The sequence below is a fragment of the Schistocerca cancellata genome, chromosome 1 (genome assembly GCF_023864275.1).
Source record: "Schistocerca cancellata isolate TAMUIC-IGC-003103 chromosome 1, iqSchCanc2.1, whole genome shotgun sequence".
NCBI classification, from domain to species: Eukaryota; Metazoa; Arthropoda; class Insecta; order Orthoptera; family Acrididae; genus Schistocerca; species Schistocerca cancellata.
Window position 1 is genome coordinate 1,033,864,498 of NC_064626.1, and position 25,548 is coordinate 1,033,890,045.

The 25,548-nt window shown below is 42.4% G+C and overlaps 1 protein-coding gene across 1 annotated transcript in view; it reads left to right on the forward strand.

Moving 5' to 3' along the window:
• Positions 1-3,503: 3,503 nt before the first annotated feature.
• Positions 3,504-25,548, forward strand: part of LOC126089677 (keratin, type II cytoskeletal 68 kDa, component IB-like) — a 68,994-nt gene continuing 46,949 nt past the window's right edge. Inside the window, exon 1 of the mRNA XM_049906929.1 lies at positions 3,504-3,585. Within this exon, the coding sequence (XP_049762886.1) occupies positions 3,504-3,585 (82 nt within the window). The remainder of the gene's footprint in view (positions 3,586-25,548) is intronic.

Genomic DNA, 25,548 nt, shown 5'->3' on the forward strand with positions numbered 1-25,548 from the left:
CGGTCCCTGCCGGACTTCATGGCCGTGCGGTTCTAGGCGCTTCAGTCCAGAGCCGCGCTGCTGCTACCGTCGCAGGTTCGAATCCTGCCTCGGGCAAGGATGTGTGTGATGTCCTCAGGTTAGTTAGTTTTAAGTAGTCCTAAGTTATAGGGGACTGATAACCTCAGATGTTAAGTCCCATAGTGCTTAGAGCCATTTGAACCACCATTAATCGGTCCCTTCGGAGGGAGGGACCGATGGATAACAGTTCCCATGTTAATTTACTTAAAATTACATCTAGACCCGATATACCTCTCTCATGTTCAATTTGTCACTTACTTTTGGATCATCTTGTATACACTTCAGTGCGTGGCAGTGTGTAATTTTTAATGTGTCATGTACAAAGATTTCTTCTCATTCCATTCTAGGATGCAATGTGGAAGAATTTATTGGACTATATATCTTGTGAGAGCTGTTATTAGCCTAATTTTGCACTGACACTCTCTAGAAGAGTTGCTTTCGTCGCAACTACAAGCACTGTACGCTGACGGCGATTCATTTATGTTCCATCAATGAATCCACTAAATTATTAAGAGAGTCAGCGCTCACAGTTACACTAGATAATGTAATACGCCGCCTTCATCACTTGCGCCACGAGCAAAATTGTCAAGTTTTGTACAATACAAAGCGGTAACTAAGAAATATTGGAATGTGACTTGTTTTTATAATGCAGTTTTATCATGTTTTAAGTCTTTTGACCGTGCCTCTGTTTACTATACTTCATGTTTAATACACTAGTTAACAAAGACAGACGTGTCTAATGATGATCGTGTATGTCGATACTGGTTACAGAACAATACTTTTAGCGATCAAAGCCTGTTGAAATTTAACAAACTCTACGAGCGACGTGATGAGTGCAGGCAAATATTAGTAGTTTTCACAGTGAAACCTAATCCTTGAAAATGTATGAGTAGGATTACGCCAGCTATTAGCTATTATTCTCCGAAATTTTTTGGAAGTCTTGGTACAGACACACTCACCGTTGTTTTTATGCATACAACATCAAGTGTTCGTTTAGTTTGAAATGGGCTCTCAAACGATAGAGCTGTTTTCCATCTATCTACATCTACATGGATACTCTGCAAATCACATGTAAGTGCCTGGCAGAGGGTTCATCGAACCACCTTCACAATTCTCTATTATTCCAATCTCGTTAGCGCGCGGGAAGAATGAACACCTATATCTTTCCGTACGAGCTCTGATTTCCCTTATTTTATCGTGGTGATCGTGCCTCCCTATGTAGGTCGGTGTCAACAAAAAATTTTCGCATTCGGAGGAGAAAGTTGGTGATTGTAATTTCGTGAGAAGATTCCGTCGCAACGAAAAACGCCTTTCTTTCAATGATTTCCAGCCAAAATTCTGTATCATTTCTGTGACACTCTCTCCCATACTTCGCGATAATACAAAACGTGCTGCCCTTATTTGAACTTTTTCGGTGTACTCCGTCAGTCCTACCTGGTAAAGATCTCACACCGCGCAGCAGTATTCTAAAAGAGGATGGACAAGCGTAGTGTAGGCAGCCTCCTTAGTAGGTCTGTTACATTTTCTAAGTGTCCTGCCAATGAAACGCAGCCTTTGGTTAGCCGTCCCCACAACATTTTCTATGTGTTCTTCCCAATTTAAGTTGTTCGTAATTGTAATACCTAGGTATTTGGTTGAATTTACGGCTTTTAGATTAGACTGATTTATCAGGTAACCGAAGTTTAACGAGTTCCTTTTAGTACTCATGTGGATGAACTCACACTTTTCGTTATTTAGGGTCAACAGCCTCTTTTCGCACCATTCATATATCTTTTCTAAATCCTTTTGCAGTTAGTTTTGATCTTCTGATGACTTTATTAGTCGATAAACGACAGCGTCATCTGCAAACAACCTCAGACGGCTGCTGAAATTGTCTCCCAAATCGTTTGTATAGATAAAGAACAGCAAAGGGCGTATAACACTACCTTGGGGAACGCCAGAAATCGCTTCTGTTCTACTCGATGACTTCTCGTCAATTACTACGAACTGTGACCTCTCTGACAAGAAATCACAAATTCACTCACATAACTGAGACGATCTTCCATAAGCACGCAATTTTACTACGAGCCACTTGTGTGGTACAGTGTCAAAAGCCTTCCGGAAATCCAGAAATACTGGAATCGATCTAAAATCCCTTGTCAATAGCACTCAGCATTTCATGTGAATAAAGAGCTAGTTGTGTTTCACAATAACGATGTTTTCTAAACCCATGTTGACTGTGTGGCAATAGACCATTTTCTCCGAAGCAATTCATTACGTTAGAACATGATATATGTTCTAAAATGCTGCTGCATATCGATGTTAACGATATGGGCCTGTAATTTAGTGGATTACTCCTACTACCTTTCTTGAATATTGGTGTGACCTGTGCAACTTTCCAGTCTTTGCGTACGGATCTTTCTTCAAGGGAACGGTTGTATATGGCTGTTAAGTATGGAGCTAATGCATCAGCATAATCCGAAAGGAACCTAACTGGTATATAGTCTGGACCAGAAGACTTGCTTTTATTAAGTGATTTGAGTTGCTTCACTACTCCGAGGATATTTACTTCTACGTTACACATGTTGGTAGCTGTTTTCGATTAGAATTCTGGAATATTTACTTCATCATCTTTTCTGAAGGCATTTCGGAAAGCTGTGTTTAGTAACTCTGCTTTGGCAGCACTGTCTTCGATAGTATCTCGACTGTTATCGCGCAGAGAAGGCATTGGTTGTTTCTTGCCGCTAACATATTTCACATGCGACCAGAATCTCTTTGGATTTTCTACCAGGTTTCGAGACAAAGTTTCGTTGTGGAAACTGTTGTAGGCGTCTCACATTGAACTCCGAGCTAAGTTTCGAACTTCTGTAAAGGATCGCCGATCTTGGGGATTTTGCGTCTGTTTAAATTTGGCATGTTTGTTTCGTAGTTTCTGCAACATCGTATGCTGCTTGTGGAAGCGCACGTGTAGACTCATATCGACGTCAAAACTTTAGTTGGATCTAGAAGATCTTGCCGCGATGCGTGTTTTAACATGAAATTTGTCAGCTTGTATTTCGCATCCACGGTCAAATAAATTTATATCACGTAGTACCAGTCGTCCTTACGCCCCTTATCGGCTTCTCCCTGCTCCCAATATTTTTATGAGACTCCAGTAGTTGTCCTCTTTTGGATTATCTACGCTAATACCAGTAACTGAGTGTATCCTTGATTTCACGTCAGAGCACGGGTGTTCCCACGATCCACTGCGCGTGGTCCGTGAGACGTCGACGCGGGGCAAAGCACTTCTCGTCACGAAGCACTCGTCGCCAAAAACGGAGGGCGGACGCGCGCTGGCTGCCGGAAGTAGCGGGGGCCACGCCCCTGGGCCGTGTCACAATGCGACATAAGGGATTCCCGCGCCGCGCCGGGGGCAGGGAGGTGTTAAAAGGCCGGCGGAGCGCGCCGCGACGCCAGCCGTCACCATGGCGACGCCCCGCCACCTGCCGCTGCTGCTCGCACTGCTGCTGGTCGAGCTCGCCCGCGCCGCACCCACCGACATCGCAGGTCAGTAGGTCGTCCAGTCACTGGAGTACGTGCGAGGCATTAGCATCGAAGGGTAATGTTTGCTGCTGGAGTAAAAAGAACTGCCGTACGGTTCACGACCTGGTGCAAGCCTGGCCAACCGATGAGTGCAGCCACTGGACTCGCATTCTAGAAGAACAAAGATGTCCTTTCTGCCATCCAGTTTAGGCTTTCCTGACCCATTTCAGGATGGTTCCTCTGTATAAGTAATAGCCTGTTTCACTCATGGAGTACGACAGGGTTCTATTTTGAGTCCACTCCTATTCCTTATATATGTGAACGTCCTTACATTTTCATTAAGCAGAACTGGTACTTTTTGCAAGCGATTCTAGCGTCATAATAAACCCTATTAAGAGAAAGTAATATATATACAGGGTGGTCATTGTTCGTGACCGGGCCAAATACTTCGAGAAATAAGCCTCAAACGAAGAAACTACAAAGAACGAATCTTGTCTAGCTTGAAGGGTGAAACAAGATGGCGCTATGGTTGGCCAGCTAGTGGCGCTGCGATAGGTCAAACGGATAGTAACTGCGTTTTTTTTTTTTTTAAATAGGAACCCCCATTTTCATTGCATATTCGTGTAGTACGTAAAGAAATGTGAATGTTTTACTTGGACCACTTTTTTCGCTTTTTGATAGATGGTGCTGTAGTAGTCACAAACATATGGCTCACAATTTTAGACGAACAGTTGGTAACACGTAGGTTTTTTAAATTAAAATGCAGAACGTAGGTACATTTGAACATTTTATTTCGGTTGTTCCAATGTGATACATTTACCATTGTGAACTTATCATTTCTAAGAACGAATGCTGTTACTAACATGCCGGCCGGAGTGGTCGTGCTGTTCTAGGCGCTACAGTCTGGAACCGAGCGACCGCTACGGTCGCAGGTTCGAATCCTGCCTCGGGCATGGATGTGTGTGATGTTCCTAGGTTAGTTAGGTTTAATTAGTTCTAGGCGACTGATGACCTCAGAAGTTAAGTCGCATAGCGCTCAGAGCCATTTTTTTTGTTACTACCTGTAAATACCACATTAATGCAATAAATTCTCAAAATGATGTCCGTCAACCTCAATGCACTTGGCAATACGTGTAACGACATTCCTCTCAACAGCGAGTAGTTCGCATTCCGTAATGTTCGCACATGCATTGGCAATGCGCTGACGCATGCTGTCAGGCGTTGTCGGTGGATCACGATAGCAAATATCCTTCAGCTTTCCCCCCAGAAAGAAATTCGGGGGCGTAACATCCGGTGAACGTGCGGACCATAGTATGATGCTTCGACGACCAATCCTGTTATGAAATATGCTATTCAATACCGCTTCAACCGCACGCGAGCTATGTGCCGGACATCCATCATGTTGGAAGTACATCGCCATTCCGTCATGCAGTGAAACATCTTGTAGTAACATCGGTAGAACATTACGTAGGAAATCAGCATATATTGCACCATTTAGATTGCCGTCGATAAAATGGGGGCCAGTTATCTTTCCTCCCATAATGCCGCACCATACATTAATCCGTCAAGGTGGCTGATGTTCCACTTGTCGCAGCCATCGTGGATTTTCCGTTCCCCAGTAGTGCATATTATGCCGGTTTACGTTACCGCTGTTGGTGAATGACGCTTCGTCGCTAAATACAACGCGTGCAAAAATATCTGTCATCGTCCCGTAATTTCTCTTGTGCCCAGTGGTAGAAGTGTACAAGACGTTCAAAGTCGTCGTCATGCAATTTCTGGTGCATAGAAATATGGTACTAGTGCAATCGATGTTGATGTTGCATTCTCAACACCGACGTTTATAAGATTCCCGATTCTCTCGCAATTTGTCTGCTACTGTTGTGCGGATTAGCCGCGGCAGCAGCTAAAACACCTACTTGGGAATCATTATTTGTTGCAGGTCGTAGATGACGTTTCACATGTGGCTGAACACTTCCTGTTTCCTTAAATAACGTAACTATCCGGCGAACGGTCCGGACACTTGCATGATGTCGTCCAGGATACCGAGCAGCATACATAGCACACGCCCATTGGGCATTTTGATCGCAATAGCCATACATCAACGCGATACCGCCCTTTTCTGCAATTGGTAAACGGTCCATTTTAACACGGGTAATGTTCACGAAGCAAGTACCGTCCGCACTGGCGGAATGTTACGTGATACCACGTACTTATACGTTTGTGACTATTACAGCATCATCTATCACAAAGCGATAAAAGTGGTCCAAGTAAAACATTCACATTTCTTTACGTACTACACGAATATGTAATAAAAAATGGAGGTACCTATTTTAAAAAAAAACGCAGTTTATATCCGTTTGACCTACGGCAGCGCCATCTAGCGGGCCAACCATAGCGTCATCTGGTTTCCCCCTTCAAGGAAGACGACTTTCGTTCTCTATAGTTTTTTCGTTTGGTGCTTGTTTCGTGAGATATTTGGACCGGTCACTATCAATGGACCACCCTGTTTTTCGCTTTCGAATTTGAAGATAATGGATGAGGATAATGGGGAAGGGGCACTACATTAGTAAATTGTGTCGAAGTTGAAAATTTGGTGCTGGTGGGAGGCGTGCGAAGGGTAGTCCGTGCAGCTGCAATAACCACTGTGCCCTGATGGCTTCCGTAGTAAGTAGGAGATAGGGGTTCGAATCCTAGTCTAGCAGAAATTTTCAAATTTCCCCATAGACTTCCGTCAATGCCCACACCCAGCCAATGTCTGTAAATCTTTCCTGTCTTAGTTACTAAAATATTTATCTGAAATTCTACTCTCGCTATATTCTGCTATATCACACTATTCATTGCAAAACGTACACTTTCATGGCCGTAAACGACCTACTAATTAAAATACTCTTTGGTGTTATGCCGTGGTCGCATGAATTAATTGTTGAAAACCAACATTTCGTAGTCATCTGCGGTAAACATCTGTCGAAGAGGATTGTAGCTTTTTCAAAGATCTGATGGAAGCCCCGGCTCGCTACCGTCAATAGTTAGGTCGTGCATCAGACCTTCAAAAACGTCAGAACTCCCTTGAAAATATCTTCCGCGAATGGGGCCGAAATGCTGGGTTTTAACAAGAGACTGATCCGGCCATGGCACAATAGCCCGTGGTGTTTTAAATAGATGTGACACTATATTCAGTTTTGTACAACGAATACCGTCATATGAACAACGGATGTAGCAAATGCACAGGAGTCAGCAAACAGGGGTAGAATGCTTCAAATTTTTGGGTGTAATTATTGATGATACCTTCACCTGAACAAGCATATTATTGAGCTGCTTAAACGATGAAGGTCAGTTACATTTGCTTTTCGTATAATTGCTATTATTGGAAACAAGCAAATCATCGCCCTGATATATTTTGCATATTTACACTCTATTATATCTTATGGAATAATTTTCTGGAGTAACTCATCACTTAGAAAGAAAGTATTAATCGAACAAAAGCGAGCAGCAAGAATAATGTGTGTTCACTCGCAGTCGTACTGTACGTAACTATTGAAGGGGTAAGCCAATTTAACTGCACCTTCACACTATATATGTTTCCTACCCAAGTAGTAGTGTCCATAGCTACAGCACAGGAAGAAAAAAGTCACTTTTATTACCCACTATTAAAGTTGTCAGTGGCTCCGAAAGGAGTTCAATGTGCATCATTAAAAAGTTTTGATAATTTGCCCAGCAACATAACATAGCTGATTGTTAGCATCACAAGTTTTAATTCCAGTGTAATATCATTCCTTTTGCAATACTTCTGCTTCACAGTACAATTTTTATTTAAAAACTAGTAGGCTGTAAAAAGACTAGTTTTTAAAGCTAGTCACATTAATAGGAATGAAAAATAATATGTTCATTAATGTTAAAACTGATCATGTGTACATATCCTGTAAACTGACTCTTCCGTCATTATTTAAGCAAAAAAAAATATTCAGATGGTCTGTGTGACATGTACTGTAACGAGGTATCCCAGTCAAACTGAGTTTCCTATTCGTCACTAACAGTAAGATCAATGGGACGTTAAACTATCAACTTCCTTCGTTCCTTCTACCACTCCATACGCCCGTGTGCCCGTTTTGTTGCTTCTTTATCGAAGCAACTTCCGAGCTGGCCTCAAATGATTCAAAATCGGGGCACTTCTGTCACAAAAGAATCCCATACGATCGCCGGGAATCGAACTCGAGACCGTGCGTTGGTGTTTTAACTGTTGGGCAGATGTATAACTAGTCGTCAATTACGTGAAGCAGTTATGTACTCGAATTTTCATTGGCGCTTCAGTGTCACGAAATCATCGAGAGCAGAAACTCCAGGCAATTCTGGCGAGGCAAACTGTGTACACTGACGAGAGCTGATCTTGGGACCAGTCAAGGCTTTGCAAAGTGAGCCCAGAATGCACAACCTGAAAATAGTAGTTACGCAGGTTCGAATCCCACTCTAGCAAACAGCTTTAATATGTTACGTACATGAGATTGAAATCTTTAATGTCAAATTTTTACGTATGACAGAGGATTCCATATTGAATGTTTCGAGTAAGGAATCAATGGTCGTAAACAAATACGAGGGCTATTCGGAAAGTAAGGAACGATAGGTCTCGAAATAGAAAGCGCAGTGAAAATAAAAACTGTTTTATTTGCAACGGTTAGCTACACCTTCCAGCTACTTCTCTACACAGTCGCCGCTCAGACTTAGACATCTGTAGTAGCGTTGTACCAACTTTCCAATTCCCTCATTATAGAAGACAGCCGCGAGTGCTTTTCGACAATTTTCTACTCTGGACTGCAGCTTGTCGTCTGTGTCAAAATATTGTCTTCATAGCCAGCGGTTCATTTGTGCAGAGATAAACGTCAGGAGTAGCCAATTACGGGCTGTATTGTGGGTGATTAAGTACTTCCCATCTAAAACGCTGCAGGAGCATCTTCATTGCCTCTGCAGATTGCGGCCGAGAATTGTCGCGTAGAACGAACTGCAGGACTGTTATGTTATGTGGATTGCATAGCTTCAGGCGAAATCTTTCGCCAGGCCCTCGTACTTGGCGGGAGACGCTAATTTCTAGCCATCTTTACGTTCTCAGTGTGAGCTCAGAACTGAAAAGAGCGACATGATGCGATCGACGGGCGTACCAGACGCAGTGCCCAAAACACGTGTGCAAAGCTTAATCAGATTTTTACTGTATTTTCCATTTCGCGAGCAATCGTTCCTTACTTTCCGAATAACCCTCGTATTTCACGTAGTAACACGTTATGAATGGTGTTAACACGCAAGAAAGAAAAGTATTTCAAACTGCGTATGCTTTCCATCGACTTTAGTGGCACTATCTGTATAGAGCAATACACAATCTTCTGCTACCTGTTCGCGATGGAATTTTTCGTGTTCCTGTATGAAACAACTGTAGAAACCGAAGAGGAACAGTAGGGACAATGAGTGTGACAATTTTTTATACTCAGTTATAACATGCACTAAGAATGGTGGTTGTCACTTTGAACAGTAGCTGTGAGCTTAAGTTGATCTGTAAGGTGCAAGCTGTTGACATAATAAAGAACTAAATAGCAATTTTCGGCTACTAGTTTTTTAGCTCTAATACTCAGTTTAGGATCCTCGAGCATATGTATAGATTCGACCTAGAAAATTCTGAGCACCCAGTGTGTACTGACCTTGTTTAACAATTTGTTCTCAGATTGTGATCATGCTTCTGTGAGGTGTAGGAACAATTTCTTTATTAATTTATTGCTGTTAATCCATCAAATGATTATCTAATTCGTATGTATAAAAATCATTCTACACATGTATGTATGTATAAATGTACTTTCCACATATACTCCTAAACCACTGGATGGATTTCAACCACAGTTAGTACATGTATCACTTACTACCTGCAGAGAAGCACTGTGAGGATATAAACCACATACCTACCATACATTTGGGGGTGGAGACGAAAAGGTGCACAACCCAGGAACGTCTGGAGCAAATTGGTATATATATGACCCGTTATTTGTATAAAAAATACAAATGTCATGTGGCATTGTCTGCTGTGTGGATCCACTTGCCTGTTGGAAAGGGTGTTCTCCCTCCCTACAGACTGACCCTTTCCTTTCAGATATGTCATAGTAGTATTGTATAGCTAATGGATACGTGTATCTCTTTTTTTGCGTCATCAGTCTTCTGACTGGTTTAATGCGGCCCGCCACGAATTCCTCTCCTGCGCCAACAATTCAGATATGTCATAGTAGTATTGTATAGCTAATGGATACGTGTATCTCTTTTTTTGCGTCATCAGTCTTCTGACTGGTTTAATGCGGCCCGCCACGAATTCCTCTCCTGCGCCAACAACATCTCATAGTAGCACTTGCAACGTACGTCCTCAATTATTTGCTGGATGTATTGCAATCTCTGTCTTCCTCTACAGTTTTATCCCTCTACAGCTCCCGCTAGTACCATGGAAGCCATTCCCTCACGTCTTAACGAATGTTCTATCATTCTGTCCCTTCTCCTTGTCAGTGTTTTCAACATATTTCTTTCCTCTCCGATTCTGCGCAGAAGCTCCTCATACCTTATCTTATCACTCCATCTAATTTTCAACATTCGTCAGTAAAATCATCTCAAATGCTTCGATTCTCTTCTGTTCCGGTTTTCTCAAATAACATGTTCCACTATCATTAAGCGCCGTGCTACAAAACCACATTCGCAGAAGTTTATTCCTCAAATTAAGGCCTATTTTTGTTACTAGTAGATTCCTCTTGCCCAGGAATGCCCTTTTTGCCAGTTCTAGCCTGCTTTTGATGTTCTCCTTACTCCATCCGTCATTGGTTATTTTGCTGCCTGTTGTGTTGTTGTTGTTGTCTTCAGTCCTGAGACTGGTTTGATGCAGCTCTCCATGCTACTCTATCCTGTGCAAGCTTCTTCATCTCCCAGTACCTACTGCAACCTACATCCTTCTGAATCTGCTTAGTGTATTCATCTCTTGGTCTCCCCCTACGAATTTTACCCTCCACGCTGCCTTCCAATACTAAATTGGTGATCCCTTGATGCCTCAGAACATGTCCTACCAACCGATCCCTTCTTCTGGTCAAGTTGTGCCACAAACTTCTCTTCTCCCCAATCCTATTCAATACTTCCTCATTAGTTATGTGATCTACCCATCTAATCTTCAGCATTCTTCTGTAGCACCACATTTCAAAAGCTTCTATTCTCTTCTTGTCCAAACTATTTACCGTCCATGTTTCACTTCCATACATGGCTACACTCCATACAAATACTTTCAGAAATGACTTCCTGACACTTAAATCTATACTCGATGTTAACAAATTTCTCTTCTTCAGAAACGCTTTCCTTGCCATTAATCATACAGTAAAGCTGCATGCCCTCGGGAAAAATTACGGCCGTAGTTTCCCCTTGCTTTAAGCCGTTCGCAGTACCAGCACAGCAAGGCCGTTTTGGTTATTGTTACAAGGCCAGATCAGTCAATCATCCAGACTGTTGCCCCTGCAACTACTGAAAAGGCTGCTGCCCCTCTTCAGGAGCCACACGTTTGTCTGGCCTCTCAATAGATACCCCTCCGTTGTGGTTGTACCTACGGTACGGCTATCTGTATCGCTGAGGCACGCAAGCCTCCCCACCAACGGCAAGGTCCATGGTTCATGGGGTTGCTGCCTAGGTAGTAGAATTCCTTAACTTCATCTACTTCGTGACCATTAATTCTGGTGTTAAGTTTCTCGCTGTTCTCATTTCTGCTACTTCTCATTACTTTCGTCTTTCTTCAATTTACTCTCAGTCCTTATTCTGTACTCATTAGACTGTTCATTTCTCTCAGCATATCATGTAGTTCATTTCCACTTTCACTCAGGACGGCAATGTCATCAGCGAATCGTATCAGTGGTATAGTTTCATCCTGAATATTAATTTCACTCCCGAACCTTCCTTTTATTTCTGTCGCTGCTTCTCCCATGTAGAGATTGAACAGCAGGGTGAAAGACTGCGTACCTATCTTACACCTCTTTTTAATTACAGCACCTCGATCTTGGTCGTCCACTCTTATTATTCCGTCTTGGCTCTTGTACATATTATACAGGGTGGTCCATTGATCGTGACCGGGCCAAATATCTCACGAAAAATTACAAAGAACGAAACTTGTCTAGCTTGAAGGGGGAAACCAGATGGCGTTATGATTGGCCTGGTAGATGGCCCTACCATAAGTCAAACGGATATCAACTGCGTTTTTTTAAAAATAGGAACCCCCATTTTTTATTACATATTCGTCTAGTACGTAAAGAAATATGAAAGTTTTAGTTGGACCACTTTTTTCACTTTGTTATAGATGGCGCTGTAATAGTCACAAACGTATAAGTACATCTACATTTATACTCCGCAAGCCACCCAACGGTGTGTGGCGGAGGGCACTTTACATGCCACTGTCATTACCTCCCTTTCCTGTTCCAGTCGCGTATGGTTCGTGGGAAGAACGACTGTCTGAAAGCCTCCGTGCGCGCTCTAATCTCTCTAATTTTACATTCGTGATCTCCTCGGGAGGTATAAGTAGGGGGAAGCAATATATTCGATACCTCATCCAGAAACGCACCCTCTCGAAACCTGGCGAGCAAGCTACACCGCGATGCAGAGCGCCTCTCTTGCAGAGTCTGCCACTTGAGTTTGTTAAACATCTCCGTAACGCTATCACGGTTACCAAATAACCCTGTGACGAAACGCGCCGCTCTTCTTTGGATCTTCTCTATCTCCTCCGTCAACCCGATCTGGTACGGATCCCACATTGATGCGCAATACTCAAGTATAGGTCGAACGAGTGTTTTGTAAGCCAACTCCTTTGTTGATGGACTACACTTTCTAAGGACTCTCCCAATGAATCTCAACCTGGTACCCGCCTTACCAACAATTAATTTTATATGATCATTCCACTTCAAATCGTTCCGCACGCATACTCCCAGATATTTTACAGAAGTAACTGCTACCAGTGTTTGTTCTGCTATCATATAATCATACAATAAAGGATCCTTCTTTCTATGTATTCGCAATACATTACATTTGTCTATGTTAAGGGTCAGTTGCCACTCCCTGCACCAAGTGCCTATCCGCTGCAGATCTTCCTGCATTTCGCTACAATTTTCTAATGCTGCAACTTCTCTGTATATTACAGCATCATCCGCGAAAAGCCGCATGGAACTTCCGACACTATCTACTAGGTCATTTATATATATTGTGAAAAGCAATGGTCCTATAACACTCCCCTGTGGCACGCCAGAGGTTACTTTAACATCTGTAGACGTGGTATCACGTATGATTCCGCCAGTGCGGACGGTATTTGCTTCGTCATACATTACCCGTATTAAAATGGACCGTTTACCAATTGCAGAAAAGGGCGATATCGTGTTGATGTATGACTATTGTGATCAAAATGACCAACGTGCGCGTCCTATGTATGCTGCTCGGTATCCTGGACGACATCATCCAAGTGTCCGGACCGTTCATCACATAGTTATGTTATTTAGGGAAACAGGAAGTGTTCAGCCACATGTGAAACGTCAACCCCGACCTGCAACAAATAATGATACCCAAGTAGGTGTTTTAGCTGCAATCGCGGCTAATCCGCACAACAGTAGCAGACAAATTGCGCGAGAATCGGTAATCTCATGAACGTCCGTGCTGAGAACGCTACATCAACGTCGACTGCACCTGTACCATATTTCTATGCACCAGGAATTGCATGGCGACGACTTTGAACGTCGTGTACAGTTCTACCACTGGGCACAAGAGAAATTACAGGACGATGACAGATATTTTTGCACGCGTTGTATTTAGCGACGAAGCGTCATTCACCAACAGCGGTAACGTAAACCGGCATAATATGCACTATTGGGGAACGGAAAATCCACGATGGCTGCGACAAGTGGAACATCAGCCACCTTGACGGATTAATGTATGGTGCGGCATTATGGGAGGGAAGATAACTGGCCCCCATTTTATCGACGGCAATCTAAATGGTGCAATATATGCTGATTTCCTACGTAATGTTCTACCGATGTTACTACAAGATGTTTCACTGCATGACGGAATGGCGATGTACTTCCAACATGATGGATGTCCGGCACATAGTTCGCGTGCGGTTGAAGCGGTATTGAATAGCATATTTCATAACAGGATTGGTCGTCGAAGCACCATACTATGGCCCGCACGTTCACCGGATCTGGCGTCCCCGGATTTCTTTCTGGGGGGAAAGTTGAAGGATATTTGCTATCGTGATCCACCGACAACGCCTGACAGCATGCGTCAGCGCATTGCCAATGCATGTGCAAACATTACGGAAGGCGAACTACTCGCTGTTGAGAGGAATGTCGTTACACGTGTTGCCAAATGTATTGAGGTTGACGGACATCATTTTGTGCATTTATTGCATTAATGTGGTATTTGCAGGTAATCACACTGTAACAGCATGCGTTCTTGGAAATTATAAGTTCACAAAGGTACATGTATCACAATGGAACAACCGAAATAAAATGTTCAGACGTAACTATGTTCTGTATTTTAATTTAAAAAACCTACCTGTTACCAATTGTTCGTCTAAATTATGAGCCATATTTGTGACTATTACAGCGAAAAAAGTGGTCCAGCTAAAACATTCATATTTCTTTACGTACTACACGAATATGTAATAAAGAATGGGAGTTCCTGTTTTAAAAAAACGCAGTTGATATCCGTTTGACGTATGGCAGCGCCATCGAGCGGGCCAACCATAGCGCCATCTAGTTTCCCCCTTCAAGCTAGACAAGTTTCCTTCTTTGTCGGTTTTTCGTTTGACGCTTTTTTCGTGAGATATTTGGCCAGGTTACGATCACTGGACCACCCTGTATATCACCCATGATGAGTGTATAGAGTAGTGTTGCGCATTATCATGGTGAGATGAAGGACAGGGAGCCTGCACATGGCCTACTGCTCGGGAATAGCACCGAGGGGGCCGCCGAGTTCAATGTGCCTATCCGACGGACGGATCACCATAAAGTGTCGCATGTCTTCACTTCTTTAGACAGTGCGGAGAGGTTTGGTATTTTATGCAGGACACTGGAACAAGGAATAGGAATGACGATCAGGAACTTTACAGGCCGCCTCTTGCCCTCTTGCCGGCCAAGTATTAGCATCGAAAATTTCATCCAGTACCAGGATTCGAACCGGCTTATCTCTGAGTCGAGCGCAGTGCACAAGCATGCGTTAGCGACCTCCTCTAGGAGGGTGTGAAAAGGGCTGACATGGAAAAACGTTCGAAAACGACCGGTTGCTATTTCTTTCCTACATTTAGTTGAGTTGTTGTACTTTAAAGGTATGAAGTGTAGTCTCTTACCTGTATTTTTAAATGAGACAAAAAATTAAAAAAAGAAGTAATGCGAGTGAATGCGATGATATAGGCGATGTACTTACCCTTTACAAATGTAAAAAGTGTTTGTGTCATTTTTCACACCAAAACAGCTGAACAATTGCGCAGGACCCTTTGCATACATACACTGGAACAATTACGTTTCCTTACGATTTCCATGAAACCGGACACAATTCGTTACAGATACAAATGAATTATGTATACAAATATGTGCGAAGCGGGACGTAATCTTCTGCCAGAAACGCTTTCTGTTCTATTACAGTTCCGATTACATCCCTCGGCTGTTGTTAGCGATATTACGCAAGCAACTCTGCAGCTTGCCTTCCATGAGGACGACAGGAGTGTGACAAGATTTCTGAGACACGTTTTTCGAGGTAGTCAAGGAAACTACCATACTACGAACGAAGTAACGACTTGCCATTTCACTAGACTTCTGACAGATGCGATATACAAACCGCTCTTGCTTTCGACAACGCTGAAGGAGCGCACTTTTAGATATGAGACCGTTTTTCCCGTAGCGGCACAGATGTCAGCCAACAACGTTCCCATGGATCCCTTCGCGTTTCGTACTCGTAACGACAATGAAGCTATCGCTGTGTAATTTGAACTAAAGACCCTTTTGAAATTATTGAATTTTCATTTCAATGATTTAACTGCGGTTTCTTGGCGAAACATTGTATGTTGTACTAATTAAATGAAACACATGTGTAGCCTTGTTTCACAAACTTTATTATTATTGTACGACCTATGTTTCGTGTTATATGCCCATTGTCTAGTACAAATTGCTCACAGATGAGAACCAAGCCAACATAAACATTTCTGTTTGTCAATCTACCCATTCTTGATTTAAACTGTAACAGTTATCATTGTTGACAATTATTACCAAAGGATTTACAAAATTCATTTGGACAGCTTTTACAGTTACTACGATTAAACATAAGTTGGAGAGTGCTATTTTTGTCACTATCTATCGATGAATGAAAGCACCAAGGTTCTGCTCCTAAGAAGAGGCTGTAACATTGTCTAAAAGGAGTGAATAATTGAATTAATTTTGCTCATTCAGTAATAAATGTGCGATACAGACATTTGTTTCTTAATTTCTAATATTTCTGAGTAAGATTTTCACCCTTTCGCTCTACATCTAGGACTTAAATGTATTATGTATTTGTCGTTTCCGTTTCAGCAGTATTCAGCAAAGAATGGATCTGTCTTCCTTAATCTCCAGCTTCTACCGTGTTCTCTGAGCCTAGTACATACTGACCACACAGTCTGTCAATGTAACAAAACTGCCACTCTTGGCAGATAATCTTATAAGCCTAACTTTTCATGATGTCTGGTTGTTTACCTTTTGAACTGAAGAAACATATACCTAGTGTCTGTGGGACATAGAAAAACGTAGTGCGACCATTTACCTTTAAAATGTCGCTTATTATTTTTGAAGTTTTACCTATGCAAGGTAAACTCCATCACTTGCTTTTCGGTCTGTCTACATTGTTTATAAGGTACAGCAGGGTCTGGTTTGCTTCTACAGTCTTTCATTGAGAATTTTGTCAATAATATTGGAATCAGATTCATTATTTATGGCTATTGTTTTTACTGTACTGGGTTCCAAGTTATAATCTTCTTCGAAGATGAGGATAGGAAGGAGACGGTGGATCATGTGGTGGGATGCTGCATGTTTGTAGGGCTTAGGATTTTGAGAGGAACGTGGGATGAATGTGTCAGTAAAGGAGTATTTTCGGTAAATTTTAAATTTATGGTTGTTATTTCCTTTACAGATGAGAAACAGCAACCATAAATTTAAAATTTAAAAACCACACCAACGTAATATTTTATGTGCAAAGGAGGTATGCCTTTTGAAGAGATAAACTTTCGATACTTTTAACAGCGGCTGTTCTTGAAATCACCAGCAAAATGTGTAATGCTTTTTGAGATGTTGCGGACATCTTAGTGCACTCAAAAACTGATATTTATCTTGACTATTGTGTTAATTAATTTTATAGTGTCACTGTATCAATTAATTTTATACTGGCTTACGCGTTTCGGCGCTACGTCATTCTCAACAGCTGTACAAAAGAGATATATGACAGGGCATCAGTGAAAATACATTAGTACAATTACATAAAACATCTCAGTAGAAACGGCAGAAGCACGTCCTCAGTGAAAAACATTAATAAAATACATGGTATGAACATCATAAAAAATAGGGAGATAGAATACACAAAAAACTGTGACACATTCTTAGGTAAAACGAAGCTTAACTTCTCAGACATGGATATAGAGTACCTGGTCTACATTACTTGATGGTACCTGAATGCAAAATGGTTCACAGAACACATCGAAGTATATGATGAAGAAACGCCCAGGTGGCAGTACTACATGGTGCTCATGAAAATTTTGTGTTCTGAAATACAGAATGTAATTGATTGATACAATGTAGTTATAAATGAAAAATAACGTTCTATCTATTACACCACCCAGTTTAATATCTTACAAATATCACATTGTGTAAGGACTCTGGCGAAAATGATCACCAAAAGATGGCGTCATTGTACAAAAATTTAATTAAAACAAGTGAACATCTAGCTGTTCGATAAAATAATATATTACAGCAATGCGGAATTTAGTATTCATTAACGCATACATAAAAACTTTGGGCTCAGTGTATTGATATTGGAGTCATAAGATAAAACAAAATTTACAAAGTTACATGTAAAGTATAACTTAGTATGTAACAATTTTGCAGAGATAAGCATCAGTGTAAGTCCGAAATGGAATTTATCTGATGGCAGGTATACACCAGATAAGCGTGTATTTAATGTACAACTCAGCTATGGTACACTGTGAGTGTACCATTAAAAGTCTAGTGGTCTTGTATAATAACGTTCCACTTATGATAGTACCAGCAATATACCGGGTGTTCGGAAATTCCCGTTACAAACTTGTAGGAATTGCAGAGACGAATGGATACATAATATTTCAAACAGAAACCCGTTTCTATCGCGTTTTCAGTTCAGATATTTAACGCTTCCACTTCTGCGTGAGAAACTGAATTAGGCTTGTTGCAGTACAATTATTGGGCAACAGTCTGAAAGGAAACATAACGAAACCTCGATTTATCTCTTAAGTACATCGAGCAGCTGTTGTAATGCATCAGTACTGTTCTGTACGTAGAGCATGCTGGGTTCTTGTTTAGTTTGGAATTATGTAAACACTTAATGTTAAAGGGTTAATACTTCAAATGTTCTTAAGTGATAAATGATCGTACCGTTATGTTTCCTTTCGAATTTTTACTTAATAATTGTACTGCGTCACGCCTGATTCAATTCCTTAAGCAGGAATGGATGAGCTAAACATCTGAATTGAAACCGTCGTAAAACGGAAACGGTACGTTTACTGACATGGACTCCTATTCAAAAGCCTCGGGCATGGCTTTGTGTGATGTCCTTAGGTTAGTTAGGTTTACGTAGTTCTAAGTTCTAGGGGACTGATGACCTCAGCAGTTGAGTCCCATAGTGCTCAGAGCCATTTGGGCCATTTTTTTCCTATTCAAAATCTTATGTACTCACTCCTCTCTAGAAATCCTTGCAGTTTGTAACGGAAATTTCCGAACACCCTGCATAAAAACTGAGATAACAGTATGTACATTTTTTTAAATAAAACTTTTTTTGAAAAAGATTTACGTTTATCTGTAAAATTTTCATTGTTTTGAAATATTGGGTTATTATAGAAAATGGAAAATGGGATCAGTGCTATTTCAACAACAACAGCGACGATTAGAAACGAGCAACAGGGAGTAAGATATAAGGCTTCCACGACCGGTGTTTTTTTGGACAAAATAATTTTCGGTATTGAGCCGCGTCATCGTAAACTACTAAAACAACTAAATTACCGACATTTCGACCGACTTGCAGCGGTTCTCTTCAGGGAAAAAATAACAGCAATAAAATACCGAAAATCGGCTATTTCAGAAATCGGTTATTTCGAGCGGTTTCACAGTCATAAGAAACTGGAGTTGAAAGAACGGGTATAACCGAAAACCTGTTGTTTCAGCGATAACCGCCATCCCTAATGACGGTACTGGTTCGAAAAAAGATTCTTTTCCTCACTTCAGAGCATCGGTTACAAGAGAAGGGTCAGTTCGGTGGGTGGGGTCGTTATTGAAAGCTCAGTCCTCCACCTCGGTACGTTGTTGCTGAGAAATGACTGCCCACTTGCGCAAGGGCGGAACTGTCCTCAACCCGAAGGTTTGAACACTAAAGTGCGCCACTAGACGTAGCTGTATTGGTGGTAGTATGTCCTTCCCTATTTCCGGCCTTTGAACTGCCTTACGGAGGCAGTTATTTCGTTACCTACATTTCAGCATGGGTTCCGAATGGTGCAACGCAACAGTTTTCGCATTCGACATTCACTGCAGGAGGCGAAAGAAGAATTAAGTGCCAGAATAAATTTTATAAACTTCTGAACATTCATCCCTACGCCATTGGATCTGTACTATTATACCGGGTGGGCAAAATAAAAGTGACCCCGAAAATATTTTATGTACCTTAAGAGAGGCAACCTAACTAACATAATGTGCCTAATTGCGGATGATGTAAGTTGGGTTGGCTGTCTTAAGGTATATGAAATATTTTCTGGGCCACATTTATTTTTCTAATCCTGTAGTTACTTACATAGCCACAGGGACACTAGAAATCGAGTACATGCATGTTGTATCTAACGCTAATGCTATCTGTAATTTTAATTAACGTATTCAGTTTAAACTAGTTTATGAGATCCGAGATATTAACATCTTTTGGTTTCACGGATGGTACCAATAAATCTCCAATCTCCAGTCCGACAGTTCTGATAACAACAAAATTAGTTACTTTGCGAATTCTATGTAACACTTTAGGCTGGAAAATTACCTACACGTACAGAGGCCTAAATTATTCAATCTTTTTTATACTCGACCGTTCGGTGGCTTTATGAAGAATGAGTGTCGTGGTTGAACGTAACTGTTTCGTTTAGATGGCTGTGATGAGTGCGCGTGGAGTGTTGTGAGGTATTTGTATTGTTGGTAAACGAGAAAAAATAAGGCGACTTTCTGAACCTGCTCGAATCCTACTCGTCTCTAAGAGGAGCTATTGAACTTAGCGCCACTATCCGACAGAAGGATGCCCTCGCTACATGGGACATCGACAGAGCTTTGGAAGCTATCCCCGCACACTGGCCCTACGTTTGCTGATGGAGAACTTCATGCCACCACCTGTGCTTGCTTCACTGGCCGAATACTACTGTTGAAAATTACTTCCAGTAACAAGATGTGAAGCAGCTCCCTCCAGATCGAGCGCGATCGCTCAAGCGTCCTGGTACTGAATTGGATCTTAAATGAATCGCCTCTCTTGAAGTAGCTCTCTTAGTGCTTCAATTCATTGCTTAAACTTGGGCAGAACTGCCTATTTCCAAACCCATAGACTGTTATACATTTTATTCACATTAGCTTTTTTCCCGGGGCTTCGCCGGCGTTCATCACATATATTTCATATATATATGAATGTCACATCTATTTAACAATGTTGAGAGCGAAAGCGTTGATCTCATAAGACGCGCCGAAAACGATCATTCACTTCATTTAATCGAGTTACTCCTTGTTAACTACTTAACGAAGGTAAAGCATGGTGTTACTTGGATTTTCAGGAGGAGCGAGCTCTACATGCTTATGTGTAGTCCAACATAAGATGATGGCGGATGTCTTGTAAGGAGCCGTTGCTAATAAACGTTTCATTGTGAACTACGAAATCTACGTTCTGCAATCAATGTATTATTATGTGTAGTCCAACATAAGATGAGGGTTGTTGCTAAGAAGCCTTTTATGTGAACTACGATATCTTTGTTCTGCATTCAGTGGGTTAGCAGAATATTGAACAATATTTCTTATGAAGGCGGACGACTCTTTAGATCATGAAGCACAAAATAAGATACCTGGAATTCTTGGATCATGATGCGCAGTTATGCCAATTGCCTATAGTTCCCAAAATGGTCTCAACTCGTCGTCTGTGGGCTTGAAAGATAGAATTTATATTGGTCATTACTGGATCACGATGCGTAATTAAGCGAGTTACCTCTAGGTCCCAAATGGTCTCAATTCGTCGTCTGTGGTCATTTGACTCCAAAGTACAAAGACAGCAGATCTGTTCCCAATGAGAATCCAACTGAATATGATGGGAATCAGAATAATGGGTACAGAAACGCAGATCGGTGGTCTATCGGCAACAGTTTTCCGATAATGATCACTATCAATTAAAAGCTCGATGGGCATGTATTTTTGGGAATCTGTTCGTCGATCAGCTAAGTGCAGTGCGCAGACATGTGCCACCATAATCTTCTGGAACATAGGGCTGTGGCGTGAACCATTGATCAGTTTCATACGCGTCGACGAAAGTCATAGGATTAGTCAATACTCCTGTAATTTGGAAACTGCCAAGGCTGTACCATCACGAGGAGCTAGTATGAGATTCGGACGTGGAGACTCTAAGTTGTCGTTGGTCGGAGGCAGGCAGTTGCAAATCTTCTGTTAACGACTTTGATATGAGGGTTGCTTGGTTTCTGTTGTCTAATACACATCGAGTAAGTTTTCTTAGTCCTGTTGACCCTACGATACGCAACTGAAGCTTGGCGTATTGCATGTATTTTAACTTACTGAGGCGAATATACACTCTAAGATACAATAAAAAACAACCGGATACACCATGAAGGAACTATCCCAATTAGTCGGTAATTGGTAGAACTGAAATGGAATCATCGAACGGCATTGTCGGCCGGGAAACCCCATGCGGGGTGTTCGGCCGCCGAAATTGCAAGTCCTTTTTAGCTGACGCCACTTCGGCGACTTGCGAGTCAATTATAATGAAATGATGATGAAAGACACACAACACCCAATCATCTCGAGGCAGAGAAAATCCCTGACCCCGCCGGGAATCGAACCCGAGACCCCGTGCGCGGGAAGCTAGAACGCTACCGCAAGACCACGAGCTGCGGACATAGGTAAAACTCATACACATGTACAGAAAAACAAATAATTACAGTTTCAGAAAAACTGGATGCTTTATTGAAGAGAAGGAGCTTTACAAACTGAGCAAATCGATAACGCGCTGGTCCTCCTCTGGCTCTTACGCAAGCAATTATTTGGCTTGGAATTGATTGACATAGTTGTTAGATGTCCTCCTGAGGTATTCATGCCAAATTCTGTTCTACCGGCTCGTTACACAGCCAAAACACGAGTCGGTTTGAGGACTGCAAATAATGCTCCAAACGTATTCAGTTTGAGAGAAATCCAGCGGTTTTGCTGGCCGATGTAGGGTTTGGAAATCTCGAAGGCAAGCAGTAGAAACTCTCGCCGTTTGCGGGCGGGCATTATCTTGCTGAAATCTAAGCCCAGGATGGCTTGGATGAAGGGCAGAATATCTTCAACGTACCGCTGTGCTGTAAGGGTGCTGCGGATGACAACCAAAGGGGTATTGTTTTCCTTTTGTGAGCCCTCAGTCTTCTGAATTGTTTGATGCGGCCCGCCACGACTTCCTCTCCTTTACAGAGTGAAATGACTTCCCAGACCTTCACTCCTGGTTGTTCGGCCGTGTAACACACGACGCTCACGGTGGTATTCCACAGGTGACCTGGGCGTCACCAAACACGTCTTTGCTGGTCATCGGGGCTCATTTCGAAGCGGGACTCGTCACTGAGCACAATTCTATAGCCGGCCAGGGTGGCCGAGCGGTTCTAGGCGCTACAGTCTGGAACCGCGTGACCGCTACGGTCGCAGGTTCGAATCCTGCCTCGGGCATGGATGTGTATGATGTCCTTAGGTTAGTTAGGTTTAAGTAGTTCTAAGTCTAGGGGACTGATGACCTCAGAAGTTAAGTCCCATAGTGCTCAGAGCCATTTGAACCAATTTTGAACAACTCTACACCAGTCAATGGGATTCTAGGCCAAACGCTTGTCTAGAGACGCCCCGTACAGTAGTGGGATGTCAACCTGATTGTCACCAGCCATATGGTCCTACGACTAGGAGCGATTGTCTCGGGTGTCTTTTCACTTCATAGCAGGACCCCATTGTTTGTGATCCGCGGCACCCTTACAGCAGAGCAGTACATCGACGACATTCTACGCCCCGTTTTGTTGCCCTTCATGGCCAGTCATCTTGGGCTTACAATTCGAGCAAGACATTGCCTGCCTGTACATGGCGAAAGTTGCTACTGCTTCTCTTGGTGCTTGTCTAACTCTACCTTCACCAGCAAGGTCGCCGTATCTCTCTCCAACTGAGAACGTCTGGAGCATCATGGGCAGGGCTCTCCAACCATTTCGGGACTTTGACGATGTAACGCATCAGTTGGACAGAATTTGGGATGATACCCCTCAGGAGTACATTCAACAACTCTCTCAGTCAGCGCTAAGCCAAATAACTGCTTGCATCAGGGACAGAGATGGACCAATGCGTTATCGCCTTCATCGATTTGTGAAGCTCTTTCTCTTGAATAAATCATCCAATTTTTCTGAAATTATAATCATAGATGTACATCACATCTATCAAATTCCGTCCCATTCGGATAATTAATACGTAAAGTGTCTTTTTTTGTCTTTGTTTCGTCTAAGCACCATGACCGGATGTTGCTCGCTGCTCGCTGTTCTATATGTATGCAGCTTGATCAACGCAGTTCCTCTAATCTTCCTTCGGTACAGTCGTTTGACTACACAAAACTTTATTTTTTTGGCTAGTGGTTTTTTTCGTACATGTAAATTTATACCTCTTTAACTCTGCATCTTTTTTTTCTTTAACTTTCGGTCTTTGAACATAAAATGTTTCTCCACATTATGCAAAAATAATTATTAATTCGTACAGAAAAGTACCACTTTTTATAAACTGTAATCGTGATGTAATCGCAAACTACATGTAAAGGTACTTCTAAATACTCATCGGCAAGAGCCTCTGGACCTATTTCATGGTCGTTCGTTTCCTTTCTGAAAAGGGCCATCTCTAAAAGAAGGAGGAACTTCTAGACGCAAATGGTTACTACCTGAAACATGACATTCCTAAATACGCATACGGTACATGGAGACAATCACCTCTGCTACGTTGCTACCGGCGCAAACAGTAGAAATCTGTTCGCAGCGTGTAGTAAACACGATTTATCTCGTGATCCAACCTCGAAACCGGGCGCGAGACGTGAGTGAATTCGGGATCCGTCCGCAGCCTGTTAATAATGGAAGTGACTTTGTTCATTGCTACTAAGATCTTACTCGACGTACCTTCGATGCATATCGACCTGTGATTCGGTTTTTTACAGTCAGCACAAAATGCCATACGCTTCTTTCAGCAATATGATACTTTACGTCGTCGGTTTGGATATAGAAAACACCGGTTAGTATGTCTCAATTTCTGTTTTCATTCAGTGACGTCAGTAATTGTATTACATTTTTCGTCCCGATGGCCACATTCTTCGCAAAAAACGCAAAATAGACCTTAATTTTTATTGCCTTTGAGTAATGTCTATCTCTGATTAGCACAGACAAGAGGGGCCGCTGGCGTGGGAGTGTAAGTCGACGTTTTATTGCCACAACAGATCTCCTGCGAAGGAAGCTATGCGTCTATTACCGCTCCTACAAATTCCATCAAGCGAAGTATGTCCCCTTCTGTAAAATCTGTTTGCTTGACATGAATAAGCCGGCGTGAGCAGTTATCGTCGTGAAAGTTTTGAAAATTTTTGGTACTTGTACACGATCATAAGTACCAGGGTTGGAACTTTAATGGTGGCAACTATTTATTTATAGCTCGTACAAAATAGATATGTGTTTCAAAGTTTTAATGATCTTCAGACTGGTCACTAGCATTGTGTATAATCCGTTGCTAGCGATGTGGAAGTCGTAGGATACTCTTATCAGCGCCAGTTGTGTTCACAGTTCGAGCGGCTTGGTCTATTCCCCGACGAATTTGTAGCAGTTCTGAAGCGAATGACATGAAGTGTTTCCTTCCGTTTAGAAATCGAGTCGAACTTACGAGGGCTTAAGGCAGGGAAGTGCAGTAGTTGGTATAGCACTCAGCAGCCCCATCAGTCAAACAAATCAGTAACAGCTTGCACTGTACGTGCTTGAGCATTGTTCTGCAGAATGGACAACGCTCAAGCACGTACAGTGCAAGCTGTTACTGATTTGTTTGACCGATGGGGCTGCTAAGTGCTATACCACCTAGTGCACTCACCTGTATTGTATTGTATTGTATTGTATTGCATGTTAACCGGAGACCTACAAACGACGGAGAGGCTCCGTCCCCGCCGCAGCCACAGTGCTCCACAACCCCACGATGACTACCGCAGTCCTCTTCACCCCTACGCCGCCCCACACCGAACCCAGGGTTATTGTGCGGTTCGGCCCCCGGTGGACCCTCCAGGGAACGTCTCACACCAGACGAGTGTAACCCCTATGTTTGCGTGGCAGAGTAATGGTGGTGTACACGACGTGAACTTTGCGCAGCAATCGCCGACATAGTGTAACTGAGGCGGAATAAGGGGAACCAGCCCGCATTGGCCGAGGCAGATGGAAAGCCGCCT